Raw genomic sequence first — 17,730 nt, 5'->3', positions numbered from 1 at the left:
AATGTTCTCTGCATCTGTGATGGGAAATGGCCTCACAGGTAAGTAAGGGAGACAATTAGGGAGTATTCGTAAGTGCGGGAGCTGCATACTAAAAAACGCAAATCGCTCTTTCCCCATCTGGCCCCTACTGTGCCGAGAACTGCAGCTGAGGTCCGATTTCACCCGTCAATCACCGCCTCGCTGTGGGGTGTGTGTCCTGGTGAGAGAGCCTACCCCCAAGTCATTAGCACACACAGTCAAACTGTACTGAGAACTGCCCTGCACCGCTCTGCTCAGCACCACGGTTTAAATATCCTCAGTCTGTGACAGGATCAGTTTAGTGATCTGTAGGATTGATCTCCTCTTTAAAGTTTTGCCTGAGGCGACTCTAATTGGGAACGAGGCTGCCTCCCACTCCCCTCACTCCCTTAACTGTCAGTCTTGGCTTTGTTTACTGAGGACATGCCCAAACCTATTTACTCAATAATGAGGAGACGTGGTGGGGATGCTGCTGATCACATTGAGGCCCCCAGCGGGACTTCTTCATGCTGGGAAGGGCGGGAAGATCAGTTTGGACTTTTTTAGCTCATAAAAGTTAGCCTTTGCTGTCAGTATAATCTAGTGTGGTGGATGTGTTTCCTCCTCGTTTTTTCAACAGGCTCTCATGGCTTGAAATGCAAAGCACTTGTCTGCTTCTGGGAAGTTATTGTTTTTCTCTGTCAAGCTAAAATAGAACAAATTTTAATAGAAAGGGTTCATTTTTCCACGTCTGCTGTGCCTTCCTATTGGGGGTGTGCCGATGAATCGACTCAATCGATGAATCGATCTATATTCCTACGATCCAACCAGATCGATCCGTCTGTAGCAAGTTGTTAATCGAATTGACCTATACCATTATAAAATCATTTTCAAATGAAATAAATCGATTATATTGATCTTGAAAAATATTTGGATTGAGGTACAGAAGGTTTATTTTACTTTAACATAAAAACGACCAAGTGTCATCACACGTGATGGCAGCAAAAAATTATCAAACCATCTTTACAGTCCAATTTGTGGAAATTGAATTAGGCAAAAACATATGACCATACAGGGTGGTAGAATAATCTAAAAATGTTTCTGTTTGTATGATTCAATGCGGAAAACAACAGTGATGTGAACTTTAGGAAACTAAAATGTGAATGAATTTGCCATTCATTTTTCTTTACCTGTTCGTTTGTACACATATTTCATTTACACTTGAATAACATTGAATCTGGAAAACTTCATTTGCACCGTTTAGTGAGTCACACTGGTTGAAGTTTTGGCTAAAGATGTCCTGGATGGATTTTAGGTCAATGAATCAGATCAAATTGGGTCATTCAAAATGAACCAATAGACTATGAATCGGATCAGTAACCAGATATTGTGATATGAATTGAATCATTGTTAAATGAATTGTTACACCCCTACCTCCTATGTTTAGTGTTAAGAATAAAAAAAAATGTCCACTTCAAGCCTGAGAGGTGTCACAAACGCTTTGCTGAAGAGTGGACAATTCACAGCTCAAGTGGTTTGCCCTATTGGCCCATTTTCTGGTCTGATTCAATGGATTGCTTAGATTTTCACTCTCGTTTAGCTTGTTTTCATCTGCACTGAATGACAAAGCCTTTGGTGTTGCAAGGCTACATAGTCCATTGATGCCCATTGGGATTGTGAAAGATGAAGTGGAGAAGCTGCTGCTATCAGAGGGACACAACGCTGCTCTTAATAGAAAAGCATTTAAAAAGCCAGCGGGGAGGAGGCGGCGGTGCTGGGGGCTCTCTGACACTCCGCTGATAAGAGGCAGCTCTACAGAGGTGGAAGTGTGTACAATGAAACGCGCTGATGGGGGATACAATGACACACATGTTGCATCTGACAGTTGCGTGATTTAGATGTGGGAGGGTGAAAAGGAAAGAAGAAAAAAAATTTAAAAAAGGAGAAAAAACCTGGACCGTACGGCGCAGAGCATCATGACGCGATGCCCTCGGCCAAGATTTTGTCACAAGTCTATGTGTGTGTGTTGCTAGTTATTGGTTTGATTTGAGAGGAAACGCGTTGTCATTACTCATATCCAGCTTTCACAGATTGAAGAGGCAGAGGGGAAAGGAGAGAGAGGAGTTAGCTGTGTAGTGGCACGGGAGTGAAAGAGAGATATGCAGAAAGGAAGAGCTGTCAGTTTGAGGAATGAGCCTGATAAGAGGAAGGGACTCGGCAGATGGGCAGAAGAAACCGGCAGCACACTTCTCAATTAAACATGTAAATACCAAAAGCAGGCAGCAATCGAGAAGAGCAAGTTAAACAAACACAGCCCCGTGCTGAGATTACAAGCTCTCAACACCGCCACCTTTGCCACTTGTGTTAGTTCTTGCAATTCCAAGAAACTCTTTTAACTAAAGTCCCACTCCAATCATCCCTTGATCTATTATCTATTGTTCTCAGTGGTCTTTTATGAATTATTATACCATTTTTTGGAGAAAAAAAAAGAAAACCAGTGTCGTTTTCTAGAACATAGTTTCTGCAGAGCAGCAGGAGTTCATCAGAAATTTACTTCTGAGTTGTGGGTGGGACTGTTTGGATGGCGTAAGCCTTGCCATCATTCCTTCTTACACTCTCTCCCGTTAGCTTACAGCCCCTAACAATCCCAAGTTAACATTACCAGTGCAACAAAAATGTGGAGCAACATCAGAGCTATCCAGCCGTACGGTTTTGAGCTAGATATCAACTCAGACGAGGAAAGCAAAGACGTACATGGATCCATTTGTCTGTGGGCGATATTAGAAAGGAGTGGAGCAGGGAGCTTTTGCCCCGCTGACTAGCACCTTCGTCACAGCTACAGGCTTTTTCCAACAGAATATTTTCTGCTGCTCCTGATTCACAAAAATTTGAAAAAAGAAATGCACTGAAAGACATTTTTAAGCTTAATTTTACTACAACTATAATGAGAAAGAAGCCAAAAGAACATGTTTAACACACAGTTTTCATCAGAGTCTTGTATTTCTTTCTTTAGAAATTCAATATCTCTTTTTGTTTTCATCACCTCCTATGGCTTAATTGACTTACACACATTCTTGGGAAGGTCTACGCCCACCAGGAATTCCCGATAAATATCTAATTAGACTGTTTATCTATTCACTTTGTCCTTTGTGGTGATTTTCTATTTTAATATTTTCTTCAACAATCTTTTGTCCCTCATTTCTGCATACAAGCACCCCCCCCCAACCCCCCAGTTGCACGTCCTGCTGTGAACTACAGGGAGCATCTTAAATACTTCTGTAGGCAGTGTCCCTGACATTAATAACAATGAGCTTGGCATAACCACAGTGCGTTCTCGGGGTAGATTCACAGTTTGACATTCAGCCCAGATGCTATCATGGAGCCTCAGTGTGCAAGACCGCAGAGAAGACAGACATCTGTCACTTGTTACCTTTGAAGTGAATAAGAGAGGGATGCAGGAAAACACAGTGGACAAAAGGCCATTCTGACCACAGACCCTCAGTGTTTACAAACGGAAAGAGAGAGTGACAGGAGAAACTCAAGATGAATGGATCGCTGTTGTTGATCTCGCCTCCTCATTCCATGTGCTAAGTTATTCCATGGCTGCTACCCCAGTGGGGGGTGAAGGGAAACAGGAAGTGGAGAGAGGCAGGCAGAGTCAGACAGAATGCCTCAAGGACTGTGGAGGAGCAGATCTCTGCAGCCTGCATGGGAAAAAAAAACACCCCCTCAACAACTCACTGTAGTGTCTTTAACCCCAGGTATCAAACATTACAAATGTGAACATAATCCACATTTTAATGAGAGGATGATGCGATGTTAAGGTAATATTTGCAATGCTGTTGATCTGCCCTCCTCTGTTACATTAGCTGCCAAGTCGGTGCAAATGAAGAACTGAAGTGTAAAGAAATGCAGTTTTGTACAATTACTAGAACAATGGCCGAATTCATTTATCTTCTGTCATGTCTCCTTAGACCTGTTCTATTTCAGGTTGCACGTCAAGTGAGAGTAGCTATATCTGGCTGGCAATTAAGCTGGTCCTGCCTCCCCTTGATGCTTGATTAGTCCGATTGATGGAGGAGGCCATATGTGGCGGTGTCAAAACTTGGCAGCCAGTCTCCATCCTCTCAAATGAGAGGCAGGCAATAAAGAGGCAGGCTGCCCAGAGAGGGTGCGTGTATGTGAGGCCTGCAGAGCCATGATTTTGGCCCCCCTGGTATGCAACATTTTCTCTGGGGGGGGTCTTTGGGGCACTGACCGCTCCAGCCAAGTTCTTGTCTGGGCAGAGGTGGCCACCGGCTAGGCGTGTCACTGCACCAAGTCCTTTGGGGTGTGAGCTTCAGGCTAGGCGTGGAGGGGGGGTGGAGGGGTGGTACAATTGAAGAGGGGGGAGGGGGGGTCTTAAAAAGCTGAAAGATATGGCCCCCTTCCCAATCTCACTCGGAGACAACAAAAAGGGAATGCTTGAGAAGGGAAAGCAGCGGGAGGAGAGCACAAAGACAAAGGCGCGGGCAAGGTCAGTCTAGCTAATGGGCCTGAGCCGTAGGCTGCCTGGGGCTAGGCACACTTCTGTTCTGCCTCACACACTGGGTTTTCAAAGACCCTTCAGTCCACCCCTCTCTTTCTCCATCTCTTCCACCCCTCTTTTCCTCGTTTCCCCATTTCTGTTGGTGACACTCTCTTGCTTCGATTGGGCTTAAAATTTTCCCCAAAAACAGTTCCATATCCACTGGAGCAACAGTTGTAATGTGATTTTCCTCTAATGGAAACCACACAACATATCCAAGATGTTTGAAATGCCAATTTAAGAGGATCCAGGTTCCTCCACCAGCATCGTTAGCTCCAAGGTTGGTCTTCGGAGGTGCTAAGAGGAGCTGTTGGGAATGAGGAGAAGATGCGGCGTTGTTGTCAGGTTGGCTGGCGTTGCTTGGCTCCACTCGAGGACTCCTTTAATGTGCAGCAGAGTAGAATAAGTGAGAGGCTGCGGGCACCAGCTGAGCTCACTCTCGTCTTCGCCTGGTAGCTGAGGGGTGAGCCGCTGCCACCTGACACTGGGCACACGGCTCTTGGCAACGTGGCGTAGCACACATGTCCCCTCATTTGGATGGAGATTCAGACACAACACACAAAAGCACCCCCCCCCCCCCCCCAGAACTCCTCCTTCTCACCCTCCCCTCATTCACGCACCCTCTCTCTTCCTGTTTTTCTTTCTACTCTTGCTTTAGTTTTTGACAGCATCATAATAATCTGAGTATCTTCTTGATCATGCCCCATGTTTTTTCTTTTCTTTTTTCTCCCTCATCTTCTTGGAGACGAGTTTGAAATTGCCTGCGTCAGGACTTTGCTAATTAAAGTCATACTTTCAAAAATGCCATAATAACTGTTAATTAGCTTGATGCTATTTTCAGCATAATTTGCTAATTAGTGGAAAACCTGTACAGCGTTTCTCTCTAATTACAGTATGGCTCCGCACGGCGCATCTGTGCCTTGACTCCAAATGATACCATTACAAAGTCCCGTATTACACATTCTCTCAAAACAGTTAATTGCCTCCACAGATAGTGAGATACTTCAGTCAGCTGATTTTTATGGTAATAAATGGACAGGCACAGACACGAACCAGCCTGGTTCATATTTATGAAATATGAAAAAGGAAAACAACCTCCTTATGAGATGCAAAGAGTTAGTTTGGAATATAATCTGGTCAGTTCTGATGATTTTATGTGCTGGTGCTTTGAGCATTGTAGACTTTTAATGAAGTTTGATGCATTTTTCTGCTACTACTTTGCTGGCGAAGGAACCATAACGTTGTAATTAAAGCCAAAGACGCTGGCATTAGCCCTACGTAAAGTAAAGCTCAGATAGATTGCGATGTCAGGGTGGGTTGCCGTGTAAATACAAGTAGGAACATGATGTGACGGTGCCACAGCTTATTACCAAGAATGTAGCAGGAGTTGTGTGTCCCACCAGTTATTATCATGTAGCCTAGCATGGGGAGAGAATTATGGACATGACCACAGGTTGACCCCAATATCTGTGTTTACTAGACGCAAATTATGAGTCATTAAGTGTGGTGAGCGGAATGATTGGCATGACCTCCGACCTCAGGACGTCAGCTGTGCCCATCCTCTGCTTCGCCCTGCTTTTGACAGCCACCAGTCTGACAGGGGGAGCATCGGTGCTGGCTAATTAATGCAACACTTCAGAGACCCTTTCATTTATGGCTTCTGAAAGGCATTATTAAATTAATTAAACCACCAAGAGTTAGTCATTATGAAATCAGGAGGTTTACATGGATGACAGCGTTTATGAATTAAACATCCCCAAAGTTCCTCGCAGGAGATACCTCGAGCTGCATGCGGATACCTAGCACGACAGATGTTTGCCCCCCTCCTTCCTCGAGCTAACCTGTATTGCAAGCTATTTAGGTCTCATTTGGGGGTTGAAAACTAAAGGCAGGAGAGAAAGAGGTTCAGGGTAGCTAATGAGCAGAGAAAGAGAGGGGAAAAGGAGGTCACTAGCTCTGTTCATCTGTAGACACTACAGATGGTTCTGTTTTATACAATACAACAATGCCGTGCATCAATTTGTTGATCGCTAATAGATAGCTACTCTCAGAAGGATTGCAGACTGGGATCAGTTGTCTGTGGGTTTTAGCTGAGAACTCTGCATTTGTAGCCTGGAAACATTTAGAAAAGCTGCGTGCTGTTTTTAACTCGTCATGTGATGCGAAAACTACAAATGGTTCACAAGATAAATCCCATAAACTTGGGCTTAGCTAGAGAGCAGAGGGCAGAGATGAGCAGCTCACTCAGGAGCCTTGACGATAGACTCCTTTTCATCTGTGGACTGAGATTCACAGATTATCTCAAGAGGCTCTCTAGCTCTGTCCTCGTCTCTATTTCTCTTTTTCTGTTACACCCTCCCTTCTTCACCCCTCGATTTAGGAAGTTTGCCAGCTACTGTCTTTGTTTACAATGCCAAGGGAAAATGTCAGAGGCGTTGAGAAAAATATCCTTAGAATATTTTTTTTTTCATCTTCTTAATCTAACAGTTTACTGAACTTGATAAGTGTCCTATCAACATGCTAATCAAATTACTTCGGAACCAAAATTGACAGTTTTCATTAATTATACAAGATTATTCTAATTGCAATTCAAATTTATTCATTCCGAACAGAAGGTATTCAGTAATATTTTACAAAATTTGCATATTAAATGGAGGGAGTTGTGCATTATGCATGGTAATGTATGCACAGTTTCTTATTTTTAACTTCACGGCCATATGTGGTGTCGTTGTAGGAGCAGGTGAAAAGTCTAAGTGTGTTTAATTTGCTTGACAAACATTCGGCTGGAGCTTGTCAAGGAGAGTATTGTGAATGCCAATCTTTATTCCCTCTTTATTGATTACCCCAAACTCTGAACATCTGGAGGTAAATGGCACTGAGAGAGATGAACTGAATCGTGGGATTAGTACCCTCAATGACTGAATCACTATCAATTACTTCAATAGCATAATTCAAGTGTACTGCATAAAAGCTGCAGTACCTTGGTTTTAGCCGGGATTAATATTGCAATTTACCGTAACAATGGAGGCATGGGGAATGATATGGATGGAGTCCAACTTTTTTACATTGAAGTCAGAAAGCTAATGCTGTTATCTAAATACGGATGTTTTTAATTCCTAATTTAGGCTTTGTTTGTAGAATGAAAAGGCTCAACGCATTAGGCACATGCTTTAAAAGGTAATGGATTCTGTGAGTAAAACAACCTTATTTATTCACTGAGACGCAAAACCCCCAATTTGCTCTTTGTTTTTATTTCCTAAAGCGGGCAGTGAAGTGCAAACAGCTTACTGTGAAGCTGTTTACTACTGTATATGACAAAGGGTGTGTGTGCATGTGCGTGTTTGCATGTTCCTGTGTGTTTTACGGGGAAGGGGGTGGCTCTTCCACCTCCACAGGCAAGGTCTTGTGTTGCAATGTAAGCGTAATAATTATCAAACAGCATCAGGGGCTCTGGGTACGGGCTTTAACAGGGGGAGTGCATGTTTGATATGTAGAATCAGCCCATAGTGCATCCATAGAGGGTGACTAAATCGCACGGTTCATGGATCACATTAGTATTGCTCTGCATCCACCCTCGCAGTATAGGTGATTTCCATTTAGACACACATTTCCACATGAAGATAAATATGACTTGAATCGTAATTTCCCTGAAGTAAATATAATACAAATACAACATAATACAGTGTCAGGCCAGGCAGGCTAATAGATTACTAGTGTGTTTTCCATTTGTATGGTAAGTGGTGAACCTGGGTGGTGGTCTGGCGAGTAACAAATTGAATGTTTAATCCATCCCAGTGCAGATTGAGGGTATCAGAAAAAATCGGTAGTCTTTCCAGCTCTCTTGTGAATGATACTACACTATATAAATACATATATTTTTACTCTTAAGGGGTCTGAGGCATGTTGCTGGATTAACAAAACGTGCAAAGTGGTAGAAAAATTCAAATTTTCCTCTTTTTTTTCCTTAAGACATCAGTTTTTTTTTTACACATAGGTATTTGGATTTGACAGACAGCATTTCCACTCACTCACAAGTGTATTCTCTGATGTCGGATTAAAAACCAGAGCAGCTCTGTTTGAGCTAGATAGTTAAAATATTTCATGACTTTTAATTACTGAATTTTATATTGTAGCGTTAAATTATTAACAGGAATTTTGCTCGCCACTTATGAGTGGGGAAGTCATTATGCCTTAGCATTATTCTAATCTTTCAGAGGCTTCTTCTTTATATGTAAGAGAAACGGTTATGGAGAAACCGTGACAAATGTGCAAAAGATGTGCTTTCTTAATCTCAGTGAACATTCTCTAAATACATATTTAATTCTATAATAAATGTTTGCTCTGATATTTAGAGAAGCTAGATGAGCCTAAACCGCACTAGATCTTATATAAGTGTGACAAATTGATATTTTTATATGGCGTAATTTGTTTACTATGATGTTTTTGCGAGGACTTATTACAAACTAATTAAAGAAATCACTTTGATATAATTAGTCAGATTTCAGGAAGCTCATTAGTAGTAATTTGCATGAAAAATAAGCCCTGTAGTGGTGCTTAGACCCAGCTATCCGATCTGTGTTTTATCTGGCTACACATCATCCCCCCATTGTTTGTTGTTTTGAGGCTGCCTGAAGTGGCCCACAATATTTTCAGTCATTGCCCTGAGAAGCGGTGGGGTGTCTTTCAACAAATTCCTCCCCTAAAGCAAGTCAACCTGTATGTGGAAGCAGACACACGCCGCTGTGTACATAAGGCAGGAGGAGTGAGCGGCAAAACACTCTCTATTTATCTGTCAGGTTCCTGACAAAGAACTGAGCTGACAAGCGAGGGTTTCCCCTCAGCAGAGCAGGGGGGCTTTATTCAGCATACTTACATGCCCAGTCTATGCCCAGAGACTCATGTTATTTGCAAATCACATTCTTTGAAAATTCACAAACGGGGCGAGACACGCCACGCCATGGGTTTGTCAGCCGCCTTCACAACAGCTAGCTGTATCGCTAACAGTGTGCGGTTCGGTTAGGAAGCAGCTTTCTCTGAGCATTTGCCTCGCTGTCACTTTTTCCAACACATGCGTTCTGTGTCTTCATGCTTGGGGTCTTTCCTCCCTCAGAGGGTTGCCATCTTCCCTTTGGATTGACAAAACGCCCACACTCCCACTGATATAAAAAAAGAAGAAGAAGAAAAAAAAGAGACATTCCTGGAATTACATCATTGGGCTGCTGAGCCAGTTCTGCCCAGACGCTTACATTCATATACAGTTTCTCAATTAAACAAGAAATAGAGAAAGTTTTACGTTTTATTTTTTTTATTTTTAATTGTTTTCCCTGACTACATGATACCCTTGTCACAGGATGTTGGATTCAGAATGCTGGTACAAAAGCAGGATCTGTTTATTCTTTATTCCTTTTCCCACCACGGACGAAATCCTTCCCTAAACATCCGGACAGAGAGGTACTTGTGTGGTGCTGATGTCACAGACCTACCTGGCCTCCCTCTCACAAAAGCTAAGGTATCATTAGCTAGGCCCGCACAATGGCCATTCAACCAAGCCGCTGCGCTCCTCAGGACTTGGGAACAATGTTATTTTTTGTCTCAGATTTATAAAGACAGAGTTTGCAGGAAACGTGACAGACAAAACCTTATAGAGGTCAATGCTTCAGGCGGCTTTCGGGTTTAATCTTTTCCCATTAGCATTTTAACCCCCCCCCAACACGACTTTTTTGCTAACACACAAAGACCATATTTACAGAGTCAAAAGTAGAAGGTCTAAATCCCTAGTGAGTTCTTTAGGGAAGTAGATCCTTTCGACCGTATCAGAACTTTTTACATATTTTAAAACTTTTATTTATTTAGTATTTCAACCTGTGCCTCATGTTGTTTACTAAGCATTAAACTAAAAGTGTGAGCAGGAAAACAGGAAAACGCAACCACAGCATGACACCCCCAAACCGAACTGGAGAAATCACCTGTGCTGTCACCAAAAATAAAAATTATGAACCCTTAAAGTCAAGGGCTACGACAATGCAAATATTGTTAACGATACAACACTTATAGGTTTATGATGCTACCTTTGTGAGTGTGTGTGTGTTTGGTTGGTCACATTCACTTACACTTGTGTGTGCATATGTGTGTGTGTGTGACTCCATGTGTGTGATTCATTCCAGGGCAGTTTTAGTCCTTATAAAATATTCATTTTGGTTGTGCAGGGCCCTGTAATTGCCATCTCTCACCCTGAATTATTTATACCTCGCACAGACTGACAAAGCTTTGCCATACGGCCCCAGATGAATCAGAAAGCAGCCATCTCTGCTGCCAACAGCACTGGGCTTTCACACAAATATGGCAGCCACGTCTCTCTGCCTGGCCTCTCTTAATTTGACATTTTCTTTTTCTCTCTGCCTTTGTCCTAGGAGCACAGAAAGGTTACCTGTTAGCTTTAAGCACCGACCCACTCTTTGTCTTTCTGCCTCTATCCCCCTCACCTGCACGACAGTGTTGTTTTTATTGGTTTGAAGCCTTCAGAGAATGCGTTAATATGGTGGCAATGTCAGAGTGACTGCCTCATGTATTATCATGACTGACCAGGCCTGACAGCCACTTTAGATGTATGTATTATACATTAGCTATGATGTAGACATACATTCATAGGTTCCAGCATGCATGGACAAACAGTAAAACCACTCACTCACTGACCTAAACACACATGAAATCACACGCAAATCAGCGCTGGCATGCTGAGTCCAGCAAGACTGTGCAGTGAAATAGTCACCGCCCCCCTCCCGCTGGCCTTCGCTGTCTCGCTGTGTGCCTCAGTGTCTGGCCTAGGTCTGATCACTCCAAGGTGCCACAGGAGAGTGTCTGTGCTGTATGGCTCTCATTGTAAACCCACTCTTTGGCCTTCCACTACCCCACGTCCAACATCCTAAATACCACTATTCACCCTGACTAGTTCCTCCAACATATGCTTATCTTCCATCTCACTAGTGCGGGGAGGTGCTGACTGGTATTTCCTCAAGGCCCCGAGCTCCAGCTCCGACCACTAATCAAAGCACCATATTTCTCCTCATGCACAAAAATAACCTGAAGATACCGCTATGGTGTCCAGCTGGTGAGCAAAGTAAATGGTCCTGAGGGCTGTTTTGTTGATGTGCGTGATTATTTTTGTAACGGCAGCAACCTCTCCTCTAAGAAAGTTAATCTTGCCAAAGTCATTATCAGTAATAATCCTCACATAGTCTTTTATGAGGCACATGATGCAGATGATGTTTGTTCTTTAGTGGCAATCAGTGTCTTGCTTGTTTTTACAACAAGACTATGTGAAACAAAACAACGCAGAATTATTTATGTTTTGTGTCTTATTATATTGCGTTCAAAGTCACGGTAGAGTAAAGCCTCATTCGGGGTAAAACAAAGAGCAGCGTGCAACCGCACACAGCCTCGGCCGAATCTGGATGTGAGGGGATGGGAAAGGAAGGGAGGAAAGCTCACGGCTAAAAAGGCAACGTGCGCCAGGCTGGAGCTAAAAGCTGCATAAAGCACACAGCCTTAGTCCACTGTTAGCAAGTGATGGATAGTTAGCAGGAGCTCCAGGTCTTCGTCTAATCTGTTACAGTAAACCAGTTCCAAAGCCTGTAGGGAATCAGCGGAGGCTGGCTGGGAGTAGGCTTGACATGAAACCATTTGTGAAGACGGGCGATTCTCTTAAGTAAGAAAGTAACAGTGTGGAGGGAGATAGCTGGAAAGTAGTCAAGGCAGGAGGTGAGGAGGATGAGTGAGAGTGCGAGGGAGAGTGAAGGAGGAAGAGATACCATAATGAGTCCTGTAGCCATGGACTAAATGAAGAGGGATTGACAGAGTGAGGGATCCTCAAGTGAAATAATGTCAATGCCACTCTGCCCATTAGAGAGAAAGAAGGGGAGGGGGGGGGAGTGGGAGTGGAGAGGGCAAAGAGGGATGAATGGAGAGACACAGCCACATCTTATGTTGCAGAATAAGCACATAAATTATTTGTGACATCCCTGGAACACACACACCACAGACAAAAATAATATGAAACAACAAACTGTACAGACAATTGGTAAAAAAAATAAAAAATCCATGTTAAAGAAATAAATATATGTCGATGCAGAGTGAGAAAAGGCCTTGGAAATACCCAATACATTCTCTGAGACGTGTAGTTGAGATATTTGACGTGGAACAATAATAATCATAGTGACATCTGCCTTGCTGCTCTCTGAGGAGGCGTGCAAAGCCTGTGAGTGGAAGGGGTTAATCTTCCAAACCCAATAAGGTTGGATAGTGAGGCACTTGTTCCCTGATAAAGAAGTGATAGGATCTGTGGGTCTGGTCCCTCGGCGCTTGTACAGGGGTAGAGCAAATATTGTTAATGTGCTGTGGTTTACTTCAGCTAAGGCGAGAAAAACAGCCCCTCTTGACGAGGGAAGACAGTGGCAAACTGGAAAATGGCAGAAAGGACCCCCTCAGCTCCTTTTGGCCTCCCAGAGACTCCACTGGCATCCACATCCAAATCCAGTCAGCTGCCCAAAGAAGTGTTCAGGAAGATTAAGATCTATAAGTGTCTCTATTTCTCGTTTTACCTGCACTGCCTTGTCACAACAGGGATCTGAATGCAGTTCAGTGAGGTGCCTAATAACTGGAGCGGTAGGTAGTGAAGGCAGGAGGCTTGACATTAAGACCCTGGCGTTTTGGAAATCCGATACGCTATTGACCCGTGTACTACTATCTCAGCGTAGAGATCTGGTGTCAGCAGATTGTAGTCTGGTGTTGGGAGCCGTTTCTTACAGGGCTCTTGTAACAGGGGCCCATTGAGTCTGGGAGGCAGCTGGGGCCTGATGGGCTGGAGCTAGGTGGTGATCGATACTCACCGCCTTGCAACGGATGACCTCACTGTCATGGCTGCGGGCTGTGGACACTGCATGCTAGTCATTAGTGCCGGGGCACCAATCAGAAGCTTAGAGTTGTCAATACCTGCCTCTTACAGATACTGTGACCATCTGTCAGTGTATTGTGTAACAGTCTAAATAAATATGGGCTAGCTCTTTTGAACAATAAGAACAAGGTGTAGCATCGATGAAAAGAAATATGCCTTGCGGAAAGCTATTTACAAAATCAGTGAGAAATTCGAAGATCTCAAACACTTTTTTTTCTTCAAATCATTAAAATGATTTTAAAATATGAAGTTATTCTTAAAGAATGACTAAAACTCACAGGGCAACGAGCATCTGATGTGGATAGAGTCTTCTTAATAATACAACATTATCCTTATTTACCCTCTTCAGTCAGATCAGAAGGATGGACATTTATGTGTGAGTGACATCAACCCTGCAATTAAGTCGGCCATTTAAATGAGAAAAGGCCTTCTTTACCTCCCATGTTTGTTTTCCCCCCTATTCCCTTCTCTCTATTTTTTTTCTTCTCTTCCCCCTCCGTTTGATGATGGCAGAGGGTGAGCTCGAATTAGGGCGATGGGTCTTCCTTTGAGTGTCAGCCTAAAATGATCAGAGTAAAGATAAGAGGGTCTAGCAGCCCTCAAATCAGTCAAAGTGCCAAAGTCGGCCTTTTTCTCCTCAATTACCGGGTATGTGAAGCCAGGGAGTGGAAGGCGCAGAGCCTGCTGCATTACTAAAGAGACAATCTATTTCCCCTTTGACCAGAGGGAGAAAAATCATTATGGCATGATTAGTAGCTTCGGCAGTGGGCGAGCATGGAGGTACTACAGGAGAAGCGTATTAATTGCCTTAGACCGAGGCCTGAGCAGGATTGTTTTAACGTTGATTTGTGGACCTCTATGACTAGCTGTCGGAGATAAAAGCTCATGTCAGGTCTTAGTTATACTGGCAGACTTCTGGCATGCAGACAGAGAGGTTTGATGTCAAAATGAGCTTCTGTAGCTGCCCTGGAAGTCTCTCTCTATATATGCCTGTCGATGTCTTCCTCTTTGTCTTTCTTCACACTTCATAGTTTTCCTTTTCACCTCCCACTATCCCTCCCTCTGTTACCCCCCCTTTCCTCTCAGATGGACTACTCCCCACCCCTTCCCGCACTCCTTTTCTCTCCTCCAACTGATAGCTGCCTTGGCCGATTATTTCATCCAGTGCGGTCCACTGAGAGCCTCCTCTACCGGCTTTGGAAGAGCTTTAATTAGCCATGTTAATATCCCCTTCATTGGCCTTAATATCACTCAACACCTTCCTCCATCTCAGCGGCCACCAGGGTCCCCCTGTCCTGTCAGAACAGCTGATTATTGAGAAGGATAGCTTTAATCAAACCTAATTGCAGTTCATTCTTTCCCTCTATCCCCCTTTGCCCTCCATTGCCAACGTCTAATGGCAGCGACGACTTGATATCCCATTAAAAAACAATTAAACAACCTCCTTTTGTCTCTGTGCGTGCCAAAACACAAGCACAAACTTCTGTAGATATTTAAGAAGTAAAGAAGAGGGAGAGGGGCCTTGTCTTAATTGCTCTGGTTTTCACTAAGGACCAATTTGCACTGCGCTCATGGAGAATCTTAACCAACTCAAATGTAATGGATGCTATAGCACCGCCACTGCTGTGGACTATGAAAACCAGGCTTATCTTTTTAGGGGAGAAATTGTGCTTAATTGCCTTCATAACAGTAAACATAAAGGGGGCTACTTTATGATTGCGTGGGCACTCAATTTCTTGTGTTTATTGTTTCTCAACTTTTGGTTTTGCTGTAGCGGGAAGAGCACATAAAAATCCCATCGCAGAGAGAGAAAAGGACTAAGTTTTGAAGTCGTCCGTTTATGAAGTGAACGCATTGCCTGTGAAACATGTTCTGCGCATTGCTCGGACATAAATCGTCTCTCGATAGGTGATGCAAGTGCATGCTCAAGCTCACACAAAGCAAGGAAACACACATATAAATACACGCCAGTGGTCTTACCCAATCTGTATGAGAGGCAACAGACAAATAAAAGTCGTATTTCAGGTCTGCTTTCCGCAGATGTCTACTGCTCTACATTATGACTCTTCAGGGAAATAAAAACAGGGTCAGGGAATTAGAGTACATAATGGTCATTTTGATGATCAGCCAACAGATGCAACCCGAAAACACAGTGAACACAATCAAGTGAAACGCACTAATGACAAGTTAGGTTTTTTATGGGCTCGCCACACACCGACAGGCAATCAGCATTCTGGCATGGGTTAAAGCGTCTTTTATTGATGTCCAAGCCAAAGCTTCTTGGATGTGGAGCGAAAATATTTTCTCACCTCTCCGTTTCCTCCTGGGCCGTGAGTGAAGCACAAGTTATAGGAGTCTATCGAAGAATGCTTCCAAATGACCAGTGCATGTGTTAATGTGGCCAGGGTTAGAAGGGTCATTTCAGACTCTGATTTATGAGCTGGCCCGCATCCCACTGGGTGAACGGGAAGCCTTAAGTGTTGTGAAAGCATCCTCACAGGCCACACAAGCCACTGAATTTAGCTGAATGAAACGGTCGTGGAATCTATAGTAATCCAATGAGCCGCTGTGATTCCACAAGGCAAGTTAGTTTTACGGGGAAAACTGTTTTTCTTCATATATTTTAATGCTAAAACCACGTGAGGAAAAACAAACTGTGTTTGCAATAAATCGTGGAAAACAACGACGGCATCCGTCGTGAATCTGTGGGGAGAATTTGCAGAGACAAGAAGTCAATTTTATTGCTGATTATCTTTATTTATGGGTTTTTTTACACAAAAGATTAAATCTAAGATCATTGGTGTCAGTCTCTCACTGTGTAACTTTGTCTCCAACTTTTTAAATCACATCAAAACCTTAACTGATTTCAAAAGTTGAGCGATGAATTCATTCAGACATGAGAAAAAAGGCAGCTAACAAACTAACCAAGCCCAGATCTCACTCAGACGTGACATTTGTTCAGAGACGATTAGCCAGGTTGTAATTTGTGGCATAATTGCCTCACCCACCCACAAGTACACCACTGTGTATGCATTATCTGTGTGTGTGTATGTGTGTGTGGCATAACGTGGTCCCAGGAGTGTCCGCCTAATTGCCTGACAGGACTATAAGTTTTGTGGCGCGCTCTCACCTTGTTAGGTCCTTTATCCCTGATGCTCTTCAAACAAGACCTGGTCACAGGTGGGCCTCATTTGCTTCCCTATTGAACAGGAGAACTTTAATTGCACAGGGGGTGTCCTGGGATTAAAGAGGTGGGTGGAATATCAAGTGACTTCCTGTATGTTAGTGGCAGATGGGTGTTGGGAAAGGCCCGTGAACTCAGGTGAGTGTATAGGATCACAAAAAGGGCAGAATCTCTTAAATGTACAACTTTTGACTTATCAGAATGAAAAGGTGGATTGAATGAATGGGTGAGAATGGTTTGCACTTTTTTTTTTTTTTTACTTTTGCAGAATAACTCAGTTCTAATGCATCTGCCCTCTCTTTCAGGTTCTTCTTAAAGTTCTTCCTCAAGTGCAATCAGAACTGTCTGAAGAATGCAGGCAACCCACGAGACATGCGCAGATTTCAGGTGACTACCGCCTGTTTCACACGCAAACTTTATTCCTGTCGGCTGCAGAAATGTACAGTTGCAACAGCAACCCTATCCTAACACACGCTGAAACAAATTCACATACGGACACATTTTTTTTATTATCGGCACTGAAGGGGGCAAAAACCAGAGAACAGAGAGAGAGAAAGGATTTCTGTGTCCTGTGTGCTCTGGATGGAATATTTATTAGGGAATACCATCTGACACAAATAAGAATACAGGATTTAAGAGTGCCATCAATTGTGTTCCTGACAGCTTTCTGAGCCTCAGCACAGAGGGGAGGACGATCCAACCACATGTAACAACAATGTTAAGTCAGGATTTGTCTGGCAGAGGAAATGCATACCTCCTTGCACACACATATGCACGAGCACGCATATCGATGACACACACATGAATGCATGCTCCTAAACGCCAAGAGCGCATATGTTCGCTTTTTCTATATCCCTCTCATTCTTTGCCACATATGCACACACTTAATGTGCCACATATGCAGTTCTTTGTATAAAAAGTTAAGAAGTCATCTGAAACCTGCTGAAATTGACACTAAGAGGAAATGGACGTCGAGTACTTTTGAGGCCCTTTTACTGTTTCTTTTCCCCTTTAACATCTGATGTGTCAAGA

At 43.3% G+C, this 17,730-nt stretch overlaps 1 protein-coding gene across 4 annotated transcripts in view; it reads left to right on the top strand.

Annotated features, from left to right (window-relative positions):
* ebf3 (early B cell factor 3) overlaps positions 1-17,730 on the top strand; it is a 66,496-nt gene that overhangs the window by 22,773 nt on the left and 25,993 nt on the right. For all 4 annotated transcript variants that reach the window (XM_023963734.1, XM_023963732.1, XM_023963733.1 and 1 more), the window contains exon 7: positions 17,004-17,085. In XM_023963734.1, coding sequence (XP_023819502.1) covers positions 17,004-17,085 — 82 coding nt within the window. The remainder of the gene's footprint in view (positions 1-17,003; positions 17,086-17,730) is intronic.

This window comes from Oryzias latipes, chromosome 15 (genome assembly GCF_002234675.1).
Source record: "Oryzias latipes chromosome 15, ASM223467v1".
NCBI lineage: Eukaryota > Metazoa > Chordata > Actinopteri > Beloniformes > Adrianichthyidae > Oryzias > Oryzias latipes.
The sequence above is the reverse complement of the archived record's forward strand: the minus strand, read 5'-3'. Positions and strand labels throughout refer to the sequence as shown.